Source organism: Zalophus californianus, chromosome 7 (genome assembly GCF_009762305.2).
Source record: "Zalophus californianus isolate mZalCal1 chromosome 7, mZalCal1.pri.v2, whole genome shotgun sequence".
Lineage (NCBI taxonomy): Eukaryota > Metazoa > Chordata > Mammalia > Carnivora > Otariidae > Zalophus > Zalophus californianus.
This window is the reverse complement of record NC_045601.1, coordinates 51,690,770-51,713,368: the sequence shown is the minus strand read 5'-3', so window position 1 is coordinate 51,713,368 and position 22,599 is coordinate 51,690,770. Positions and strand designations below refer to the sequence as shown.

The window sequence follows — 22,599 nt, the reverse complement described above, 5'->3', positions numbered from 1 at the left end:
ATGATTAAGAGAACTAAGAATCAAAACTAAAATCTCAGGAATGGAGAGACTGTGGAATCTGGGAAACATCCCAATGGAGTTATCAACAATCCTAATCCCAAATAGCTGCAGAAATTCATGCCCAGTTCTAGTGGACTGGAAAGGACAGGCCTTTCCTAGTGGATGTCTCCACTAGTGGGCATTCAACAGTGTGGAGGAGTTGTGTCTCTTATAAAACTATCTGGAGGAAGTTTATCAACAATTTCTTTTTTTTTTAATTTTATTTATTTATTTGTCAGAGAGAGAGGGAGACACAGTGAGAGAGGGAACACAAGCAGGGGAGTGGGAGAGGGAGAAGCAGGCTTCCCGCGGAGCAGGGAGCCCAACACGGGGCTTGATCCCAGGACCTCGGGATCATGACCTAAGCCGAAGGCAGACGCTTAACAACTGAGCCACCCAGGCGCCCCTTATCAACAATTTCAATATGAATAGTCATAATCTATAAGAATAAATCTGTGGTAAGACTTAAGAAGTGTCCCAGAGAAAAACTCTCTTAGGCTTGAATCCAGTCAAGTCAAAACAAAACAAAATACCATGCTTAGAAAAACTGAAAGGAAATATGTCAGAATATTAAATATTTATTGCCCTTTGCTGGCAGAACTATGTTCATTTTCTCCCATCTTTCTATTTGTATGAATTCTGCATTTCCTATAATTAACATAGTATATCAAACTTGACTGGATATCTGAATGATTTTTATTTATTTATTTTTTGAAAAGATTTTATGTATTTATTTTAGGGAAAGAGAGAGTGCGTGTGAGTCTGAGCAGGGGTGGAGGGGCAGAGGAGAGGGAAGGGGAGAGAGAATCTCAAGCAGACTCCATGCTGGGCACAGAGCACAACGTGTGGCTCCATCCCACCACACTGAGATCATGACCAGAACAAAAATCAAAGGTAGGATGCTTAACAGACTGAGCTGCCCTGAATGATTTTTAAACACACAATTCAACATCAATTATATCAGAAAAAAGATCACTGTCTGATGGACATTTTCCAAATTTCAAGTTGTCTCTTTTCTATTTTCTATTCGTCTATTTCTTTATTCTATTCATCTATTTTCTATCAATTTATTGGTATCCACAGGTACCTCAGGGTCAGATTTTTTGTGAGTACAGTACCGAGCTTTTTCTATGACTTAAGGTGACCATTTATAAAACTTTTTTTCAGCCTAAATTTTTTTTCCTATGACAGTTCTCAACTGTCAGAAAGTATAAGAATCACCTGATGTGTTCATTAAGATGTAGATTCCCAAACTCCATCCTAGACTTACTGAACCAGAACTTGGGTGGCTTAGGAGCCTTCCAAATAAGAACCTTAGGTGATTTTTTTAAAGGTTTTATTTATTTGAGAGAGAGAGAGGGAGAGGGGGAGCACACAAGCAGGTGGAGGGGCAGAGGGAGAGGGACAAGCAGACTCCCTGCTGATCGAGGAGCCCAACATGGGGCTTGATCCTGGGACCTCTGGATCCTGACCTGAAGTCAGCTGCTTAACGGACTGAGCCACCCAAGCGCCCCTTAGTGATTCTTTTTTAAAAATTTATATGTATTTAAATTCCAGTGTAGTTAACACATTGTTATATTAATTTCAGGTGAACAATATGGTGATTCCACAATTCCATACGTTACTAAGTGCTCATCAAGATAATGGTGCTCTTTATCCCCTTCACCTATTTGCCCCATCCCCCTGCCCACCTGTCCTCTGGTAACCATCAGTTATTCTCTATAGTGAAGAGCCTGTCCTTTCTTTTTTTCCCTCCTTTGTTCATTTGTTTTGTTTTTTAAATTCCACATACAAGTGAGATCATATGGTATTTGTCTTTGACTGGCTTATTCTGTTTAGCATTATACCCTCTAGATCCAAATGGCAAAATTTCATTCTTTTTTTTTAGTGGCTGAATAATATTCCAGTGTGTGTGTGTGTGTGTGTGTGTGTGTGTGTGTGTATCACATCTTCTTTATCCATTCATCTATAAGCTGCTTCCATAAACTGATTATTGTAAATAATGCTGCAATAAACATAGGAGTGCATGTATTCTTTCAAATTAGTGTTTTTGTATTTTTTGGTAAATACTGAATAGTGTGATTACTGGATCATAAGGTAGTTCTCTTGCTAACTTTTTTAGGAACCTCCACACTGTTTTCCACATTGGCTGCACCAGTTTGCATTCCTACCAACAGTGTATGAGGGTTTCTTTTTCTCCACATCCTTGCCAATGTTTGTTATTTCTTGTGTTGTTTGATTTTAGTCATTCTGACAGATGTGAGGTGGTATCTCATTGTGGTTTTGATTTGTATGTTCCTGATGATGAGTGATGTTGAGCATCTTTTCATGTATCTGTTGGCCATCAGAAACTTAGGTGATTTTGATGCAGATCATTTACTGTATATACAGTAGTCCCCTCACCCACAATTCTGCTTTCTGTGGTTTCAGTTAACCATAGTCAGCCACAGTCCAGAAGCAGATGACAAGATGTCAGAAGGTCAACAGTAGCCTAACGGTTATGTCACAATACATACATCACTCACGTCACTTCATCTCATCATGTTGGCATTTTATCATCTTACAGCATCACAAGAAGGGTGAGTACAGTACAATAAGATATTTGGAGAGAGAGAGACCACATTCATATTTTGATTTTGGACTTTCAGCCTTCAGAACTGTGAGAGAATAAATTTCTGCTGTTTGAAGCCACTAAGTTTATGGTAATTTGTTAATGGCAACCCTAGGAAACTAACACATTCCCCAACAGTCTAATTGAAAACAAGCATTGGAGAGCAATGTGGAATTTAGTGAAAATTTAGTAAGGGAGCAATGAAGGGGACTTTATATCATACATCCTATAGCAGACACTGTTGGTAACTCAGTCTTCTTCCTGGCAGAGCTATGCTTTTGTTCTAGTGTTTACCCTTCCCTGCATGGCTGAGGAGGTTGACCCCATCTCCAGCTCCAGGAATTTATCCTGACTGGTATATGCCCAAAATGTTGGTTCCTTTCCTTCTCATATCAGGGGAGGGAATGTAACTATTGATTTTGAGAAAGTTAAGATTGAGTTTTAGCCTTATTTGGGGGTAGGAATCCTGAGCTCTGGACTTTTTAGAAGTTACATAAGGCTGACTGCTGGCCTGGTGATAATGCTGCTGAAGCATCAACTACTTGCCAGACAGCGTGCTAGGTGCTTTAAATAACATGCTAGGTGCTTTAAATAAAATGTTTCTATCCCTATAAAAACAATGTTTGGTAACTATTCCTAACCCTGTTTAATGAAGAACCTGAGGTGCAAAACAATGACATAAGTTGTCATATAGCAGCCAAAGTGAAATTTAAGAAATGTTAATGAGATCATATCGATTACCTGCCCTTAGAGAAAGCTTCAAACTCCCTAAGCCTCTGGCCTTTGCCTCGCTGTCCAATCTCATCTTCCCCTTCCCTCTTGCTCACTGTGCTCTGGTCACACTCCATTTCTTCCTTGCCCATTGAATTGTGCCCACCTCTGAGCCTTTGCAGTGGAAAGATCTTTGCACAGATCCTTTTCAGTCTTTCTGCCTTGCCTCAAGTATCATCTTCTCAGACAACACTCTTCCTTGGCCATAATGTTTAGTCTTGCCTCTTCCAAACCACCCCACTGGTCTCCACCTTGCTTATTCATTCAAGAAACATTTATTGAGCACGTACTAGATCCCAGGCTCGCTTTAGTGTCTTCATATATTTTATCCATAGCACTTACCACTATCATAAATTATTTTAGTTATTTACTTGTTTATTCTTATTCTTCACCATCGAATGACAACTCTTTGAAGATAGGGACCTTGACTATCTTGATCATTGCTGAGTTTCTTGTACCTAGGGCAGCGCCTGTTGTTTTGCCTGGCACTTAGAAGGAATTCAATAAATATTTGTTAAAAGGATGTATTTCCTGATGTTTAATAGCCAGCTTTATTACAGGACCGTGAAGTACTTGGAGTAAAGCATTGTGATGAGAGCTAATGGTTACTCTAAGCTCAGCTTCTTGCAAGTTCCATGTAATTTGCCTATACCTAACTAGTACATAAAGAACAATTTGGGAATGATCAAGGTGATTAACTAGCCTCTGAATGCATCTGAATGTAATGACTTTTAAAGCACTGATTCTAAGCAATACCTATGTCATTCCATTCTAAGAAGGCTAGAGTGACAACAGGTTTGAGATGAAGCTTCAATCTTCCCGAGTATTGACAGAGGTCATGATTACCTTGTGGCCCATGACAGAGGAAAAGATGTGTTCTCTAGCACGAGGCATAAAAATCCTGTTCTGGCTATGTATTAGTTTCCTGGGACTGCCAAAATATTGCCACAAACTTGGTAAATAAAATGAACCAATAGAAATGTATTCTCTCACAATTATGAAGGCCAGAAGTCAGAAATTAAGGTGTTGGCAGGGCTGTGCCACCTCTGCCGTGCTAGATGAGAATCACTTCTTGCCTGTTGAAGCTTCTCTGGGTGCTGTCATTCCTTAGCTTGAGGCTGCATCATGGCAACGTCTGCCTCCATCTTCACAGGGCTTTCTGCTCTGAGTGCGAGTCTAAGCCCCTCTACTTCCCTTGTATACAGACAGTTGTGATGGCATTTTGGGCCCACCTGGATAATCCTGGATGATCTCCCCATCTCAAGATATTTAGTCACATCTACAAAGACTTTTCTTCCAAAAGAGGTAACATCTGCAGGTTCTAGAAATTAGGATGTGGACATATGTTTGGCAGCCATCATTACTCTGGATAAAGTTTAAAAATTCCAAAAGTAATGGATTTATGTTAGAATAGTTTTTTCCTTTCTTTTTTTTCATTGTGGCAAATTCATATACAGTAAAATTTACCCTCTTAACCATTTTAGATATACAGTTCAGTGGTATCTAATACATCCACATTGTGGTGCAACCGTCACAACCTTTCAGCCCATAACTCTTTTCACCTGGTAAAAGAGAAATTCTATACTCATTAAATAATAACTCCCCATTCTCCCCACCCCTCAAGCCCCTGGCAACCACTATTCTACTTTCTAACTTTATGATTTTGACTACTCTAAGTACTTCATATAAGTGGAATCATATGGTATTTGTCTTTTAGACAGGGCAGTTTTAATAAAAAAAAACAAAACTGCCCCCTTAAGTAATTTAGAAGAGAAGATTTTGTGGAAAAAGAGACCCTTGAATAGAAGAAGTAATCACTGGATAAACCAGATGCAAGCCCTTCTGTGAAACAGAATATGGTTCAATATGGCCAAAACAGACCCATTTTACAGAAGCAAACCTGCCCTGGAGAAGCCCAGTCATGTCTACAGTGTCTAGCATTGGGCTAGAATTGACCCTAACTAGAGTAGGACGCTGGCTTTAAAACATCCAAAGTAGGTTCCCTGGGGGAAATAATCAGATTAAAAGCAACAAACTAAATTGTCCCCTAGACCTGTTACATTTGTAAATACTAATTGTGAGATATTGCGGATATTGGAATTATGGGGATATGTTTGACATGTCATATTTAATGGATGTCATTTTCTTTTCTTTTTTTTTTTTGGTATTTTATGGCCTCTCTTACAAAATGTAGGTGGGTGGAAGAATTGTTATCAGTCAAATTGATTAGGTATTGAAAAAAACAATGAAGTTTCTGGTCACACCAGTCAGATTGGCTAAAAATAAGTCAGGAAACGACAGATGTTGGCGAGGATGCAGAGAAAGGGGAACCCTCCTACACTGTTGGTGGGAATGCCAGCTGGTGCGGCCACTCTGGAGAACAGTATGGAGGTTCCTCAAAAAGTTAAAAATATGTATGCAAAGGATACAAACATAGTGATTTGAAGGGGCACCCCCACCCCTTTATAGCAGCAATGTCCACAATAGCCAAACTATGGAAGGAGCCCAGATGTCCATCACAGATGAATGGGTAAAGAGGATGTGGTATGTGTATATACAATGGAATATGACTCAGCCATCAAAAAAAATGAAATACTACCATTTATAACAATGTAGATCGAGCTAGAGGGTATTATTCTAAGAAAATAAGTCAATCAAAGAAAGACAAATATCATACGATCTTACTTATATGTGGAATTTAAGAAACAAAACAGATGAACATAGGGGAAGGGAGGGAAAAATAAAACAAGACGAAATCAGAGAGGGAGAGAAACCATAAGAAACTCTTAACTATAGGAAACAAACGGGGTTGCTGGAGGGGAGGGGGTGGGGGGATGGGGTAACTGGGTGATGGACATTAAGGAGGACACATGATGTAATGAGCACTGGGTGTGATATGCAATTGATGAATCACTAAACTCTACCTCTGAAACTAATAATACACTATATGTTAATTAATTGATTTTAAATAAAAAACAAAAACAAACAATAAAAAACAATGAAGTTTCTTGGTAGAAGCTCAAGTCAATAGAGGTGTGGGACTCCTAAAAGGAAATTGTGGGTTTCATCCTGCTAACTCCTCTGTCTGGCGCAAGGTGATTTTATACTTATTGTCCCATAAAGCTAATGTCAACCTTGTAGTAAAAATGATCTTTGTTGAACTTGAGATTTCTCGTTGTAAAAATTCGTCTTAGTCCTGGTCCTTTTACCAGCTAACAGCAGGTTCCCAGCCCTTAATTGCTCCAGACTGGCATCTAGCTGCAGGTATCTGAAGACCATTAGTTTGTAGGATTAGTTTCTAATCTAATACTAACCAAGCTTAAAAGTATTTATGTGCCTCATTGCCACCACAGTGGGGTCCCCTATCTTGCTGCCTTAAGATCCCCTTTGGTCCTAAGAATGACTTTCATTGCACATAGACTCCTTCATGCCCTGCACTAGTCCACCAAACTGGACCTCTGAAGTAGAGCTGGCTTAATGAGTGTGGGACCTTTGCACTTGCACAAGGTCTTATGCTTAGAATGGTCTCACACTCAGATTAATGCTCTCTGGCTGTCATTTTGAAATTTTTAGTAATTTTACCTTTGAACTGTTTTGTAAGCAAAATCCAAAGGGGCTCCAAAGGGACAAAAGAGAGGGCATGTGAGCAGAGATATGCACAGTATGTGTTTGCCATCCCTTGCCCTCACGTTCTCATGAACATTCCTGATGCACTGTCATTACCATAGAATTCCAGGGGACCACATATGAGAGATGTAAGTGTGACCAACTGGTGGAGGGAAGGGAGCAGCCCTGAGAGACCACACTTTTCCTTTAAACTAGAACTTGCTTCAGATGCTGAAAAAGGTGATAACATTCAGAGACATGAATAACCAATAACTTTCTTACTCATGTTACTTTCCTGTATTAGCTAAACACAGGCTGAAAACGATGACATAGAAGGAAAGGAAAAGATAGGGCAACCCAGAGTTCCCTTTCTTTCAGTCTTTCCTTAATCATTAGTAAGCTAGAGAGTGTTGATAGAACATATGTGCATATTAAGAAGTGAAATAAAAAGCTCCGTTAGTTTTGTGCATGAAACTGGCTTGGTATTCTGTTAAGGATGAAATGCATATAATGGGAGCCTGGGTAGCTCAGTTGCTTAAGCGGCCAACTCTTGGTTTTGATTCAGGTCATGATCTCAGGGTTGCGAGATGGAGCCCTGTGTCAGGCTCTGCTTAAGAGCTAAGCGTGGAGCCTGCTTAAGATTCTCTCTCCTTCACCCTCTGCCCCTCCCTCCCCCACTCCTGTGCTCCCTCTCTCTCTCAAAAAAAAAAAAAAAAATGCAATTTATGTCCAAGCTGCAAAATACAAATTGTGTAATTTTGGTGATATGAGTTAAATGCTCTTATATTTGCATTTAAAAAAATAGCTTTGTACAACATAAAGATAAACAGTAAAATTCATGCCAATGAATAAAATTTAAAATTTTTGTCTACTTACAATCAGAGAAAGACATGTATCATATGACCTCACTGATATGAGGAATTCTTAATCTCAGGAACAAACTGAGGGTTGCTGGAGTGGTCGGGGGTGGGAGGGAGGGGGTGGCTGGGTGATAGACATTGGGGAAGATATGTGCTACGGTGAGCGCTGTGAATTGTGTAAGACTGTTGAATGACAGATCTGAAACAAATAATGCAACATATTTTAAGAAAAAAGAAAAAGAAGAAGATAGCAGGAGAGGAAGAATGAAGGGGAGTAAGTCGGAGGGGGAGATGAACCAGGAGAGATGATGGACTCTGAAAAACAAACTGAGGTTTCTAGAGGGGAGGAGGGTAGGGGGATGGGTTAGCCTGGTGATGGGTATTAAAGAGGGCACATTCTGCATGGAGCACTGGGTGTTATGAACAAACAATGAATCATGGAACACTACACCAAAACAAATTATGTAATATATGGTGATTAACATAACAATAAAAAATTAAAAAAAAAAAGAAAAAAATTTTTGTCTACTTAGAATTAGATTAATTAGCAAACAAAAAGCACCATGAAAAGCTGAGAGAGAGGCCATGGAAGAAAAGAAAAAGCTTTATACTTTAGTATGTTTAAAAGCACTTTTCCCTGCTTTTTGGACCATGGACTCATAGATTACATGACTGACCCTGCTCCTGACTGCCGGTGCCAGGGCAGAGATTTGGCTTTCCTACCACACTACAAACCATGTGATTTGGACTAAATGGCTGCTCCCTGGGAGCTCATGTCACCATTCCTCGCCTGCTTCCATTTTATTAATGTAGAAAAGACACAAACCCATGCATGTGCACACACAGACACACCCAATAGACAGGAGTAGAATGAAGGCATGGCTCTCAGTAGGGTCTAACCTGATTCAGGTTCTGTTTCAGGGACCTCAGGTGCTTCAGACTCCTCAGGTAAGGATCCCTTGGTGTCCTCGGCTACCTCCAGGGCCTCAGACTCTTCCTGAACTTCAGGCTCCTCACCTTCAGTCTCCTCTTCAGCCTCCGGTTCAGCCTCTTCTACTTCTAGAAAAAATGAGGAGAAATAAATTATTATTCAGTTTAGGTCAACAAATATTTAATTGGGTGCCAGATAGTCTGATTGGTGCTGAGGCCAAAGCAAAGAATAAGGAATGGCCCTGCCCTCCTGGAGCACGGGGTTTGATGATGGAGACAGATACTTTGTCTACATATTTGATCTATTCAAATGTAGTGGCAGTGTGTAGTGCATGTACTCAGAATGCTATCGGAGCAGCAGCCTAAGGGTTTTAACAGTAAAAAACTGGAAACAGCCCAAAGTCCATTCAGTAAGGATAGGGATAGAACTACACTGTCTGATATGGAGCCATTAGCCACGTGTGGCTATTGGAACACTTGAAATGTGGCTAATCCAAATCGAGATGTGCTGTAAGTATAAAATACACAATGGATTTCAGAGACTTAGTTTGAAAAACTGAATGTGAGATATATTCAGTAATTCTTGCACTGATTGTTAAAATAATATTTTGGACATAGTATATTAAATAAATATAATTAATTTCACCTGTTTCTTTTTACTTTTTATGTAGCTACTAGAAAATTTACAGTTCCGTAGGTGGCTTGCGTTATATTTCCACTGGGTAGCACGAGGCTAGATTTAATGTATAATGATGGATTTTCTTATACCTGATTACAAATAATGGAATCAGTATGTCAAATGTAAATTTTAAAAGTACAATTCCAAGCTTTATGTAGTTGCATGGAAGTCTTTCAGGAAGAAGATGGGGTAAATGGTGTTAGAAAACCTATCTCCCAATTCCTTTTAATATAGTCATTAAATTGAAAAAAAAGATATTTCTGTGCAGATGATATGAAAAAAAATAAATAAATGAGCCTGTTTTCTGGACTCCTGTGGAAATTTCTCCCCCCAGTGAGTACCTTCCGAGACTATCTGGTATGAGATACCTTTGGCATCCGAATTTTTATCTGAATCTGGATGATTAAGCACCCAGAGCAAAGCAACTTAAAGTGTTCTTGGGGCACCTGAGTGGCTCAGTCTGTTAAGCGCCTCAGGTCATGATCCCAGGGTCCTGGGATGGAGCCCTATGTCAGGCTCCCTGCTCAGTGGGGAGCCTGCTTCCTCCTCTCCTTCTGCCCCTCCCCCCTTGTGCTCTCTGTCTCTCTCTCAAATAAATAAATAATAATAAAATCTTGGAAAAAAAAGAAAAGCAAAACATACCTAAAAAAAAAGAAAAGTGTTCTTATAGGTCTGGGTCTGTATCAGGACTACAGTGCATGTGGTTTCTAAGTATATGGCTCTTTTGTGTCATATAGAGGAATTTATGGTGATACACACAAGGAAGAAGCAGCATTTGCTGAATCCTACTAGGGTTTGGGATGAAGTTATATGCTGTACAGCAAAAACTCACAATGTATCTCTCATAGTAAAAAAAAAAATACTTCCAGTATGCATCCATGTAAATTATTTATTTTGAATTCTTATCCATATTAGGGAAAAGAGTTTATATAATGATGCAGAGAAGTGTAAAAAGTTCTAATACTTTTTCTAGAATTCTAATAGATAATCTGTGTACCAGAAAAGCCATGAATGGACTGAAAAGTGTTCTAAGATCCTTATACTATCTGTGATTTTTACTAAGTATGTGTTGTATTAGTTATCTATTGCTTCATAATAAATTACTCCAAAATTTAGTGATTAAAGCAACAATAATCACATATCATCCTTGCAGTTTCTGGGGTCAGGAGTTTGGGAGTAGCTTAATTGGTGGTTCTGGCTCTTGTTCTCTCATGAAGTCAATGAAGATGTCCTTCAGGGTTGCAGTCTCTGAAGGCTTGCCTGGGGTTGGAGGATTGACTTCCGAGGTGGCCACTCAAAGCCTGAACTGAGCTCCTCAGGGAGCAGGGATAGCCCTGTGTAAGTCCTGACCGACAGAAAAGTGTACAGAATAAAAATGGTAGTCGTTTTACAGTTTTGGGGTGGCTTGCTGCCAAAAAAAGAAAACTGAAATAGATACTTTTCAGTCTTTTGTTTCATGGACCCTTTTGGCAGTCTGGTAAAACTTATGCACCCTCCTTAGAATAATGCTTTCAAACCCATAAAATAAAATATGTAGGAAACCAATTATATTGAAATAGTTATGAAGATATCAAAATAAATTTTGTGCTGTAGGAAATTCATGCATCTTTACTAATGCATTAAATAACAAGAACTAGCAGCCGGTCTAATAACTACCATCATTTTGGAATCGTGATTTAGCATAAACAGGATATATAAAACTATAATGTGACATGAAAATATCTTGGTTTCTATTGGTAACAAAGTCAAGATACTGCTGATACTATTATGGCTTGTTGCCTATATTAATTACTAAGTGAAGGAAATACTAAATTTCAGGTAAAGTTTAGTGAAAATAAAGTTGTAATTATTTTCCCATTCAAGTTCACAGACCTCTGAATTTTATCCATGAACTTCAGGTTAAGAACTTCAGTCTTAAAAGAAACTGTTGGAGTAAGTTCTTGTATAATGGAGATGAAAATTTAAGTTCAAAGACAATGGGTATTGCAGGAGATTGGCTGTTTTCTCAACTTCTGCAGGATCCTTCTACTAGAAGTAATTCCAACATCCATGTGTCCTACATGACAAGGTCAGCATTTTAAGACATGCTGCATGAGCTGCCTGCTGTGGACCCACAGAGGGAGCATGCGTAGGTATCTGTGTTGGAGGTCTTTTCCTATTACTCCATTACTCTAGTGACCACACAATTTATTATCCAAATTGGAACACTGAGAATGAAAGTGGGTCAAATAAATATTTCAGTACCATAGGCATAGCATAAACCGAGACTCTCATGGGCAAACTGGGAAATACGGTCATGCTGTCTGTAATTCACTTGAAATACTGCAGTTGCCTGCAGTAACAAAACAAAATTAAATGACACATTATTAGTGATATAAATCTGTGTTTGCCTTTTGCTTTCTCGCTCATAGCTTCCAATAGCCTTTGGTCTTCTATTCTCAATGCTTCTTCAGCAGCTTTTCTGAAATGAAAAGGTCCAAAATTTAATCATCTTTGGAAATTCAGACATCTTACAATATTCTAGGATTTGAGGCTATAGTGGTAAAAAATTGGGTAAATTGTGTATTATGTTCATTATACTCTTAAACATTACAATGTAAATGTTTAATTTGCTCATATTGAAGCCACTTAATTTCAGCGTTTGTTCTTTTTTTCCTTTTTTTTGGTTAAGAAAAGTTGCAATATTACACTTTAAAAAATTTTGGCTATTAATTAGGAAATCTGTCAAAATTAATAAAAGATTGTCCAACTCTAAGCTGAAAAGGTAAATGGGAAAAATACTATTTTTCCTTCTGAATAAGTCAGAAATATTCACAAAATATGTTAAGTGACAAAAAAGTGTAACATAAGACTATGTATAATACAATTTTAATTTGGTACGTAAAGTTTATATAAGTGATGATCAAAAGCCTAGAAGGATGCTAATCAAAACTGTTAATAGGAATTATCTCTGGATGCTGGCATCATAAGAGTTTTTACTTTTACTTATTATTTTTTGTATAAAAAATTTCTATATTGAATAAATAGATAATTATCTTTTAATCAGAAAAACATATTTCCTGACTTCTTTTCTTTTCAACATTGTAATAATGAAATTTGAAGAGACTTAAAATATGGAAACTTAAATGTCTGGAGAGAATCTATTTTTCATTAGGATTGAAACACTAAGCCTGTCTTAATGATGAAGAAAGATACAAGGAAAACTAGTAAAGTGATGGAGAAAGGCAATATTTATTAAAAATTAAAATGTGTATACCTCTGACATAGAAATTCTATATCTAGGAATTTAGCTTTCAGGAAGGAATCGGCATACTACTGCACAAAGTAACATGTATAACAATGTTGATTGCATCTTTTAAAAATAATATCAAAAAACTCTATCAAGTATTCACCAACAGGGGATGAGTTAAGTAGAGCTCATTCATATCAGCTGCCCACTCTGGGGCAGTTCTCCTGACTATTTTACAGGTCTGTCATTCTCCATATTCAGTGTTCTTTGCATCCTTTCCCCAACCTGTGAAAATCTAGTTACTTCTATTTTCTTCAAAAGACATTACTACACTTATAGGAGATATGTCAGGAAAACAATAATTAAAACCATTTTTTTTAAGATTTTATTTATTTTAGAGAGAGAGAGAGCACGTGTGAGCGGGGGGAGGGGCAGAGGGAAAGTATGTGAGAGAATTTCAAACAGACTCCATGCTGAGTGCAGAGCCCAAGGCGGGGCTCCATGACACGGGGTGGGGTGGGGGGAAGGGGGGCTCTCATGACCTGAGATCATGACCTGAGCTGAAACCCAATAGTCGGAAGCTTAACCGACTGAGCCACCCAGGCGCCCCTTTCATTTACTTTTTATCGTATTATTTTTTCAATTTGTGGGTACTGGTCAGTAAAATTAAGTCACAGATAAATATGGTAAAAAAATAATCTTACCTGTGCTCATTTTTTTCAGTGTCTTTTTGAGAGTAGACACTTGTTCCAGAATAAGTTTGATTTCGGGCCATGAAAACATCCACAACTCAGTACTTTAGACACTCCAAAAATATTTGTAAGCCTACTGTTTTTCTTAGAATTTAGTTAGAATTGGATCTACTTAGTAGACCACTGTTTTGATATTAAAGACATTTCATAAATGTAACTTATAAATAGATATGTAATAGCTATAAAAGATTCATTAACTTGTTTTATTATGCCAAACATATTTTACCTTGCTGCTTCTTCCTCCTTTCTCTTCTTTTGCAGTTCATCTAATAATCTTTCTAAAATCTTAGAGTCAACTTCAGTCTTATTCTCTAAATACAGTCTATTAAGTAAATATTTCCCTGAAATACAGATAAAGAGAATAACATTAATTTTGAAGCTCTATAAAATATAGTGAGAAACAGTTTGGAAATTAACGACAAAAAGTTGTTCCTGCCTATATCCAAATATATTTCCCTTTAAGCATTTATCTAAATAGAGTCCAGGTTCTTTAAAATATCGAGACTGTCTGAAATCCTTTCTAAGAGGAATATATCGGCTGGGTAGAAATAACTAAAACATGAAAAGAGGTGGTGTATCATATTTTCCCCCTGGAAACTCTCTTTTCAAATATACTTCCTTACAAGGCAAGATGACAGAATATTCTTGGCTCCTATGTCAAAGATTATTTGACCATATATGTATGGGTATATTTCTGGGCTCTCTAATCTGTTCCATTGGCCTAGGTGTCGGTTTTTATGCCAGTACCATACTGTTTTGATTATTATAGCTTTTTTCAAAGTGACAGAATAATTAAAATTTAGTTCTGCTATCTTTATGTATTTAATATTCCCCATTTGAGGTGTTAATGACTAATATACAGTCTTTACTCTCAGCCTTATATATTTTTCATTTAGAAGTTAGAGTGCTGATTGAGAATGGGGTGTTAAATTCTCAGCTCCAAAGAATAATTGTAAGGGCCTGATGGAACATCCAATGATCCAGCACACCATTCCTGCCCATCTACTTGAAGAGTGGATGCCTCATTCTGTGTACCTCTAAGTTGTAAAGGGATTGCTGGGGTGATATTTGTAACGAAGGAGAGGGAAGAGTTTTCCATTTTGTATTTTAACTAAACATATTATCAGCAATAAAAATTTCACTTTCAGATTTACATGATAAATATTTACTAACCGTTGTTTTCTGTATCTGATAAACAGATTACTAAATCAGGTATAATTCCTTTCTCGACTAAGACTATCCACAGTTCTTTCACAACAGGGCAGTTGTCCAGTATCCATCCTCCATACTTTGGGGCACCAGAAAACCTATTTGTGTTTTCTTCAACTACCTGTGAAAAAGGACAACTGATATTACCATCACAGCCTGAGAAGTCAAGGATACTACTTTGATATATCGTTTTTGCAGACCCTAGCCAATTATCTTTTGAATTCTTCTGACGTGAAAGAAAAAAAAAAAAGAGACACTTAATTTTAAAGCAAAAAAGCTATCTAAGTGTTTAAAATTAAGAATGGGAAGCAAAAGCCTTTATTAAATAAATAAAACAGTACATTTTTGCTATCTGTTATTCTGTATTACAGAATTTAGATCCCAATTTAGGAGGTCTTGGGCCCAGGAGTGTGCATTTCGAACATGCTCCTAGGTGACAGTGGTCCATGGACCACTCTTTGAGTAGCAAGGGCCAAGTCCAGCTTGCCTGTTTTCGTGACAACACTCTTCACTTCCCTTTCAGTTTTCATTCCTCAGTGTGAGAGCCGAGAAGGTACTGATACGGTTACTAAAAGCAGTAGGAAGGAATCGGGTCAAGACCAACCTTGCAGGTGCTTAGGGAGTTCTGCTAAACTCTGCCCCCAACCCCGCCTCGGGCAGAGCAGTAGCTACAGCTTCAGTGCAAGTATGGAAATTAGTAATGTGGATGTGTGAATACACCAACTCTGAGCGGTTCAAGTTTCTGTGTCATCAGGTAATCACAGGATATTTGAAGTCAAAGGGGAAGAGATGTCACAAGAAAGGGTATAATTCACTGGCCTCTGCAGAATTTAAGATTACCTACTTTATGAATTTCCATCTGAATGAAGAGTCCTTTTTTAAAAATTCTTTTTAACTTTTAACTATTTTATTTAAATTCAATTAGTTAACATATAGTGTATCATTAGTTTCAGATTGAAGAGTCTTCTAAAAAAATTTTTAAGCACTTTTAAATGCTGAATAGAATTAAGGGAAAAGAGAAAACTGTAAAAAAGAAATATAAATGAAATAAGTCGGAGAAAGACAAATACTGTATAATCTCACTTATATGTAGAACCTAAAAAAACTGAACTCCTAGAAACAGAGAACAGATTGGTGGTTGCCAGAGGCAGGGATGGGGGTGGGGAGAACGGGTGAAGGTGGTCAAAAGGTACAAATTTATAGTTATAAATAGGTCCCGGGGGTGTAATATTCAGCATGGTTTGACTACAGTTAACAATATTATATTGTATATGTGGAAGTTGCTAAGAGAGTAGATCTTAGAAATTCCGATCACACATACACAAAACTAAATGTGTGAAGTGCTATGGGTGTTAACGAAATTTATTGTGGTAAACATTTCACAATATATACATATATCATATCATTATGTTATACACCTTAAACTAATACAATGTTATATGTCAAATACAACTCAATAAAACTGAAAAAAATACAAATGGTTAACGAAAATCTTACTGTCCAGTTTCAAAGATATGAAAATGAAAGCAACATTGAGATATAATTTATAATTTCTCCATCTCATTCAAATTTTTTTGAAAAAATTAATGCCTTCATAGCATTTTATCAAATGAATAGATCTTAATTTGTTTAATCGTTCTCTCACTGGTAAACATTTACATAATTTATAATTTTAATATAACACTGTGATGAACATCTGTATATGCAAATCTATGCCCAAATGTTATATATTTTTTTAGGTCAGATTCCTAGAAGATGTGTTTTTAGGTTCATAAAGGAATGAACATTTTAAAGGTCTTTCACACACACTGCCACATTGTTTCCAAAACATCTGTATCAATTTTCACTTCTCCTATGTGACCATCTCATTATAGCCTCACTGGTATGGATTGCTATACATTTTTAAAATCTTTGGCAATTTGATAGGTAAGAATTTATATCTCACTGTTTTAAGTTTTATATTTTTCTCGAAATTTGAACATTAAAATTTTCAATTAACCATTTGCATTTCTTCTTTGATGAAACAATCTGTATCTTTTGCCTGCTTTTATATTAGGGTATTCCATTTTCCCTGATTTGTAAGAAATCTTTGTATTAAGGAATTAATAGATCATATATTGTTATATATATTTTTTGATCTTTGTCCTAAAATTATGATTGTTATATATATTTTTTGACCTTTGTCCTAAAATTATGAGAATCATTATTAAGTAGCCTCTCTATTGAGCTTTTGCTTTAAGAGTTTTTCCACTGTGTTAGTGCAGGTCCAAATGTGGAAGTTGTCTTTCCGACTTTATCTCAAGTGACTCAGACGGAAGGGAGAAGTGAAGCATGCCATCCATTGCCTCAGGGAAAGAGGTCACTGACACCAGGTAGGGGGCAAGGGCACAAGGCACTCAGGCCTGGACATTTCAATGCTGAGGGGAGGAAAGTTTCGGGGGTGAGGACTTGAGTGCCTGAGGATACAGGTTTGAGACATATCAGGAAACAGCTTCGGTGTAGGAATCTATTAAGGGAGATTCCCCAGTTGAGATCATTGTGGAGAGAAGAGGGAATCTTCCTTAAGATTTCATATCCGAAAGAATGCCAGAGTGTATGGCCCAGCAGGAGGCGTGGCAGGACTCTGAGCCTTGTGGGGCAAGTGGTAGGGAAGGGGCCCCAGGGAAGCATTTGTGCAAGGTTTGTGTCTGGCCTGGCTGGCACCAGAGCCATGAAAGTGGGCTCTTAGATGTCTGACCAGCTGAAAATAAAGTGGCATTCTCTTTGGACATCCTCAGGGGAGGGGTGAGTGGGAGAAAGCAATATTTAGAAAAATGGTGTAACATTTGCATGCACTATTCATCCTTCTATCCCTTTGTGATTTTTAACTTAATAAAAAATTTTCCCCTGCATTTAAACATGCTATTTATGCATTCCCTTATTCTATGCTATTTCATGTTTACTTTTAATTTTACTACTTGTGAATATATATGTATATACATATATATGTGATTATAGATATACACACATACATGTGTTCATCACTTGTATATCCAAATACTTATCACTGTGAAAAAACATACCTAGGGAAAGAGTGATTGAGAGAAGAGACTGGGAGAATTAGGGAAAGTACTTAACACAGAGAGACATGGGGGGGGGCACAGGAAAACATAATAACCATGTGAAGAACACAGATACAAAGGCAGAAATGGAGATTTTTTGAGAAAAAAACCACGAGATGAGGGAAGCAGAGCAAAAATGATGTATCACACGGGGAAGGCTGCAGTGACTAGAGAAATAGGCCGTGGTAATGATGCGTGGCTGGATAGGTCATGGGCTAGAAAACGTACAGTGGCAGGTTAGACACAAACCTCAGTGTCCTTGATGTTGTCCCCGTGACATTTCTCCATGAGGTATGGGGCAAATAACTCTGGCATAAGTCTAGGTAACAGTTTCAGTTAACACAAGCAAACAGGAGCAGGAAGAAGTTCCCAGTGTCCCCCAGCCTCTGCTTCTATTGTGTGCTCTGTTGCTCATTAAGGCGGAAACCAGGTAAAAGTGCAAATGATTTAGTGTGGGAAAAAAATGTGTGCATTCTCCATTGCAAGGCAGTGACTCTTCTTTCTCTTTGGTAGAAATGACACCTATCATTATTTCTGTATTTTTAAGGCTGCAAAATATTGTTAAACTGTAATTCTAAAAGATTCTAAAAGGAGCTGAGATACAGATGTGTTTCAGAATCTTCCTTAACCCATGACTCCAGGGAGCCATGCCTAACTCTCCAGTTTGCAAATGAAATAAAACCTATTCACTTTTCCTGGACAGGATCATACATTGGACCCAAGTGCATCATTCATAGCTGTTCTGCATATGGGCTATGAGCTTTAGATCAGAAAATGAAATTTAGTGGGAGGCACAATAGGAAAACAGGATAAAAAAACAATTACAGAAACAACAATTGGAAACCAAAATAGGACCACAACAATATCTAAAATAGGATCAAAATACATCAAATACCTAAAAATAAATCTAATGAGAGACATTGAAGACCTCTCCACTGAAAACTACAAAACAACACTGGGAGAAATTAAAGACCAAGATAAAGTAAGGCTATTCTATGCTCATGGATTAGAAGACCCAATATTGTGAAGATGGTAGTTTCCATCAAATTTATTTATAGATACAATACAACACAATCAAAATTCCAGCAGGTGTGTGTGTGTGTGTGTGCGTGTGTGTGTGTTTGCATGTGTGTGAAAGTTGATGATTCTAAAATTTATGTGGAAGTAAAAAGGACCTATAATAGCCAAGATACTCTTGAAAAAGCAAGCAGAATGAAACAACTTATGACACAAAGAAGGATGCAGTGACAGGAGAAACAAGCTGTTGAAGTATTCCGCCTTCCAGATTTCAAGATTTATTAAAAAGCTACAGTAGTTAATATGTGTGGTAGTGGAGTGCAGATAGACAAATAAGTCCATGGAACAGAATGGAGTATACAGAAATAGACCGCACAGATATAGCCACTAAATGATAGTGGGGAAAGGTTGGTCTTTTCAATAAATGGTGCTGGAACACAACTGTAAGAGTATATATGTATGTATGTATTATAATTATTTGTTATCAAAGTATCATTGATATACAATATTATATTAGTTTCAGGTGTACAACATAGTGCTTCTACAATTAAATACATTACAAAATGCTCACCATGATAAATGTAGTTACCATCTGTTCTGTCACCATACAAAGTCACTATAATATTACTGACTACGTTCTCTATGCTGTATTTTTTATCCCCTTGACTTATTTCATAACTGTAAGTTTGTACCTCATCCCCTTCCTCATGTGGTTTTAATTTGTAGTTTTCTGATAATTAATGATGTTGAGTACATTTTCATATGCTTATTGGCCATTTGGACATATTTTTTGTATACACAAAATTAATTCAAAACCGATTTTAGCTCTAAATGTGAAAGGCTAAGCAAAATTTACAGAAGAAAACCTAGGAGAATATATATCTTCCTGACCTTGGACAGCCAAAGATTTCTGAAACAGGCCATAAGAAGCACTAACTATGAAAGAAAAAGTTAATCAATTGGACTTCATTCAAATTAACTTCTATTATTCAGAATAGAAGATATTTGTAAAGATAGTTGCAATACATCTAACAAAGGACTCGTATGCAGAACACATAAAGAACTGCAAATGAAAACAAAGATACACTATTAAAAATGAGCAAATGACATAAAGGAGCATATCACTTTATCTCACTACCTTTTTTTAAGGACTTTATTTTCTTTTTTTAGAGCAGTTTTAGGTTCAGTCTAGCTACTTTTTTTTTATGATGTTATGTTAATCACCATGCATTACATCATTAATTTTTGATGTAGTGTTCCATGATTCATTGTTTGCGTATAACACCCAGTGCTCCATTCAGTACGTGCCCTCTTTAATACCCATCACCAGGCTAACCCATCCCCCCACCCCCCTCCCCTCTAGGACCCTCAGTTTGTTTCTCAGAGTCCATAGTCTCTCATGGTTTGTCTCGCCCTCTGATTTCCCCCCCTTCATTTTTCCCTTCCTGCTATCTTCTTCTTTTTTATTTTTTTAAACATATAATGTATTATTTGTTTCAGAGGTACAGGTCTGTGATTCAACAGTCTTACACTTAGCACTCACCATAGCACATACCCTCCCCAGTATCTATCACCCAGCCACCCCATCCCTCCCACCAGTCTAGCTACTTTTTAAGAATAGTCTTACTACTCACAGAGACCATCAAAACTGATGACAAGTCAAAGTCTCCTGCACAGGTCTCTGTTCTCTTGAGAAAGACAATCTGATATGAGATTTGATGTTACAACCTCATGTGATTTAGACTCCTCCACCATCTCAGAGTGGCAGTTTATCATCTAATGATACCATATACATTCCTATATCAGAGGTGTTTTAGTACTCCTTGTAGATTTGTATCCTCCAGAATAAACTCTGAAGAAATGGAGGAAATCCTCAGTGAAGGGCAAGGATGGGACTTCCACAGTGCTAAAGACGTCCCTCACTTGCCTATCTCTCCTCTGGGATACTTTGTCTCACTTTACATGCAGAGATGACAGTCCTGACAGTAGGTGAGTCCTACACCTTGTATATATCTACTTACCACATAGTACATGATAACTCAAATATTGGATTATACATCAGCCTTCTGCACCTGACTGATGGCTCCTTAAAAAGCTATGTTTAATTCATCTTCATATCCCTAGAATTTAGCACATTAAGGGGGCAAAGAGTAGGTTCTCAGAATGCTTCTGAAGGAACCAACTGATGACAGAACAACCTGAAGAGATGCAGAAGAAGTTGAAAGATCTCTATGGGAAGCTCAGAGGGGGACAGCAACTTACCTTGGGTACAGCCTGGGGCTCAAGGAGCCCGCCCAATGTGTTATAGAGTGGTTCTATACTCTCATAGAATATTATTTTCTTCTCATATAATTTTAAATTACATAATTCTCAAATTACAGAGAAAATCCAAAGAAGTTCATTGAAAGCCCAAAAACAGATTTGTTGTCTTTGCCGTGAATGCTTACTCAAGATCTCTGTACAAAATAGACCCATGTGGATATCTTGTTCTTTATAAGCCAAAGATAAACCTTCTGATTTGCCAGTGGTAGGACACAGCATCTGAGGCTTTAATTTCCCCTTAGGTTGGACAAGTACTTGTGTGTTCATCCATTTCCCCTAGGAATGCATGTTTAAGGTGGTTGGATGAAATAAGTTAGCTATGGAGTGAAATTTGTCTCAGTTTACAACTAATTAGAAGAAATATCTAACTTTGGTACTGGCTTCATAGGCAACATATTTTAATGAACTGAACTCAAAGAAAATAAAAGTTAAAGAAGGATTAATTTCAAAGCTATGAAATTATATTGCATAATTGTTGATACATTAAAAACTACCAAAGAACATAAGCATTTGGATCTGGACTTCTTACCTCTTTGATGATTTCCCCTAAGATTTCAGCATGTTTTTCATATGGCTGCTCAAAGTTCATATCCTTTGTCATTTTCACAGTCTCCTCTATCATAGAAAGAACCTCTGGATGCTCTGCAGTTACCTCTTCTATTGAGTCTTCTAATGCATCTAAAGTAAAATAACCTAATGCCGTTAATAATTTTAGTGGACAATGCTACTTGCAATAGAACATGATTATTAATGCTTGGTCCAAAAAGTACTATCTTTGTGTTACTGCAGTACATGCTCCAAGAAGGGGGAAATAGATTGAGGAGGAAATGTTAAGTCAGGAAACATAAAACATCAGAGCAGTGGCTTAGAGCCAGTGCATCAAAATGAAAGTGAATGAGGTAAGAAGTCATGTCCAGCAGGAGTCAAAACCCAGGAAGCCAGGTAGAAGAGGTAGGGACCAAAGGATTCCAGGGTCAAGCTAAATCATGAGCATCAAGGTAATGAATCAGAAAACAAGAGGAATACTTCCAATTACAAGCATGGGACCACGTGAAACAGCAAGAGGAAAAGAGGTAGGCAAGTTGGCAGGGATGGAAGAGAAGGTGGCACACGCTGGTTTTTCAAGTGTTATACTTCATGCTTGCCCTCACTGCATGCTGAATGACTCTACACAGTTACGTTGGCTCATAGGCTGCATCAGGATATAAGTATTCAACTACTCCTCTAATTAGACAGAAGACTGGCAGCCCCTCTACTTCAAAAACATCAAAGTGATTTAAAAGACAAATGACCCAATGTAGAAAAAAATATGAAAAATAAGTGACTAATACAGAAAGTTTTTACAGAAACATATAACTGATAGGACAATTTAGAAAAATGAGCAAAAGACAAAAATGGTCACCTCAGAAAAGAAGAAATATAAATGGTTATTAACAAATATTAAAATATTAAATTTCAGAAATCATCAAATAA

General features: G+C 37.5%; 1 protein-coding gene across 2 annotated transcripts in view; it reads right to left on the bottom strand.

Annotated features, from left to right (window-relative positions):
* AK9 (adenylate kinase 9) overlaps window positions 1–22,599 on the bottom strand; it is a 135,710-nt gene that overhangs the window by 57,972 nt on the left and 55,139 nt on the right. For both annotated transcript variants that reach the window (XM_027604179.2, XM_027604180.2), the window contains exons 16-20: window positions 21,656–21,804; window positions 14,651–14,807; window positions 13,704–13,818; window positions 11,887–11,957; window positions 8,788–8,946 (exon numbers count right to left, since the gene is read on the bottom strand). In XM_027604179.2, coding sequence (XP_027459980.2) covers window positions 8,788–8,946; window positions 11,887–11,957; window positions 13,704–13,818; window positions 14,651–14,807; window positions 21,656–21,804 — 651 coding nt within the window. The remainder of the gene's footprint in view (window positions 1–8,787; window positions 8,947–11,886; window positions 11,958–13,703; window positions 13,819–14,650; window positions 14,808–21,655; window positions 21,805–22,599) is intronic.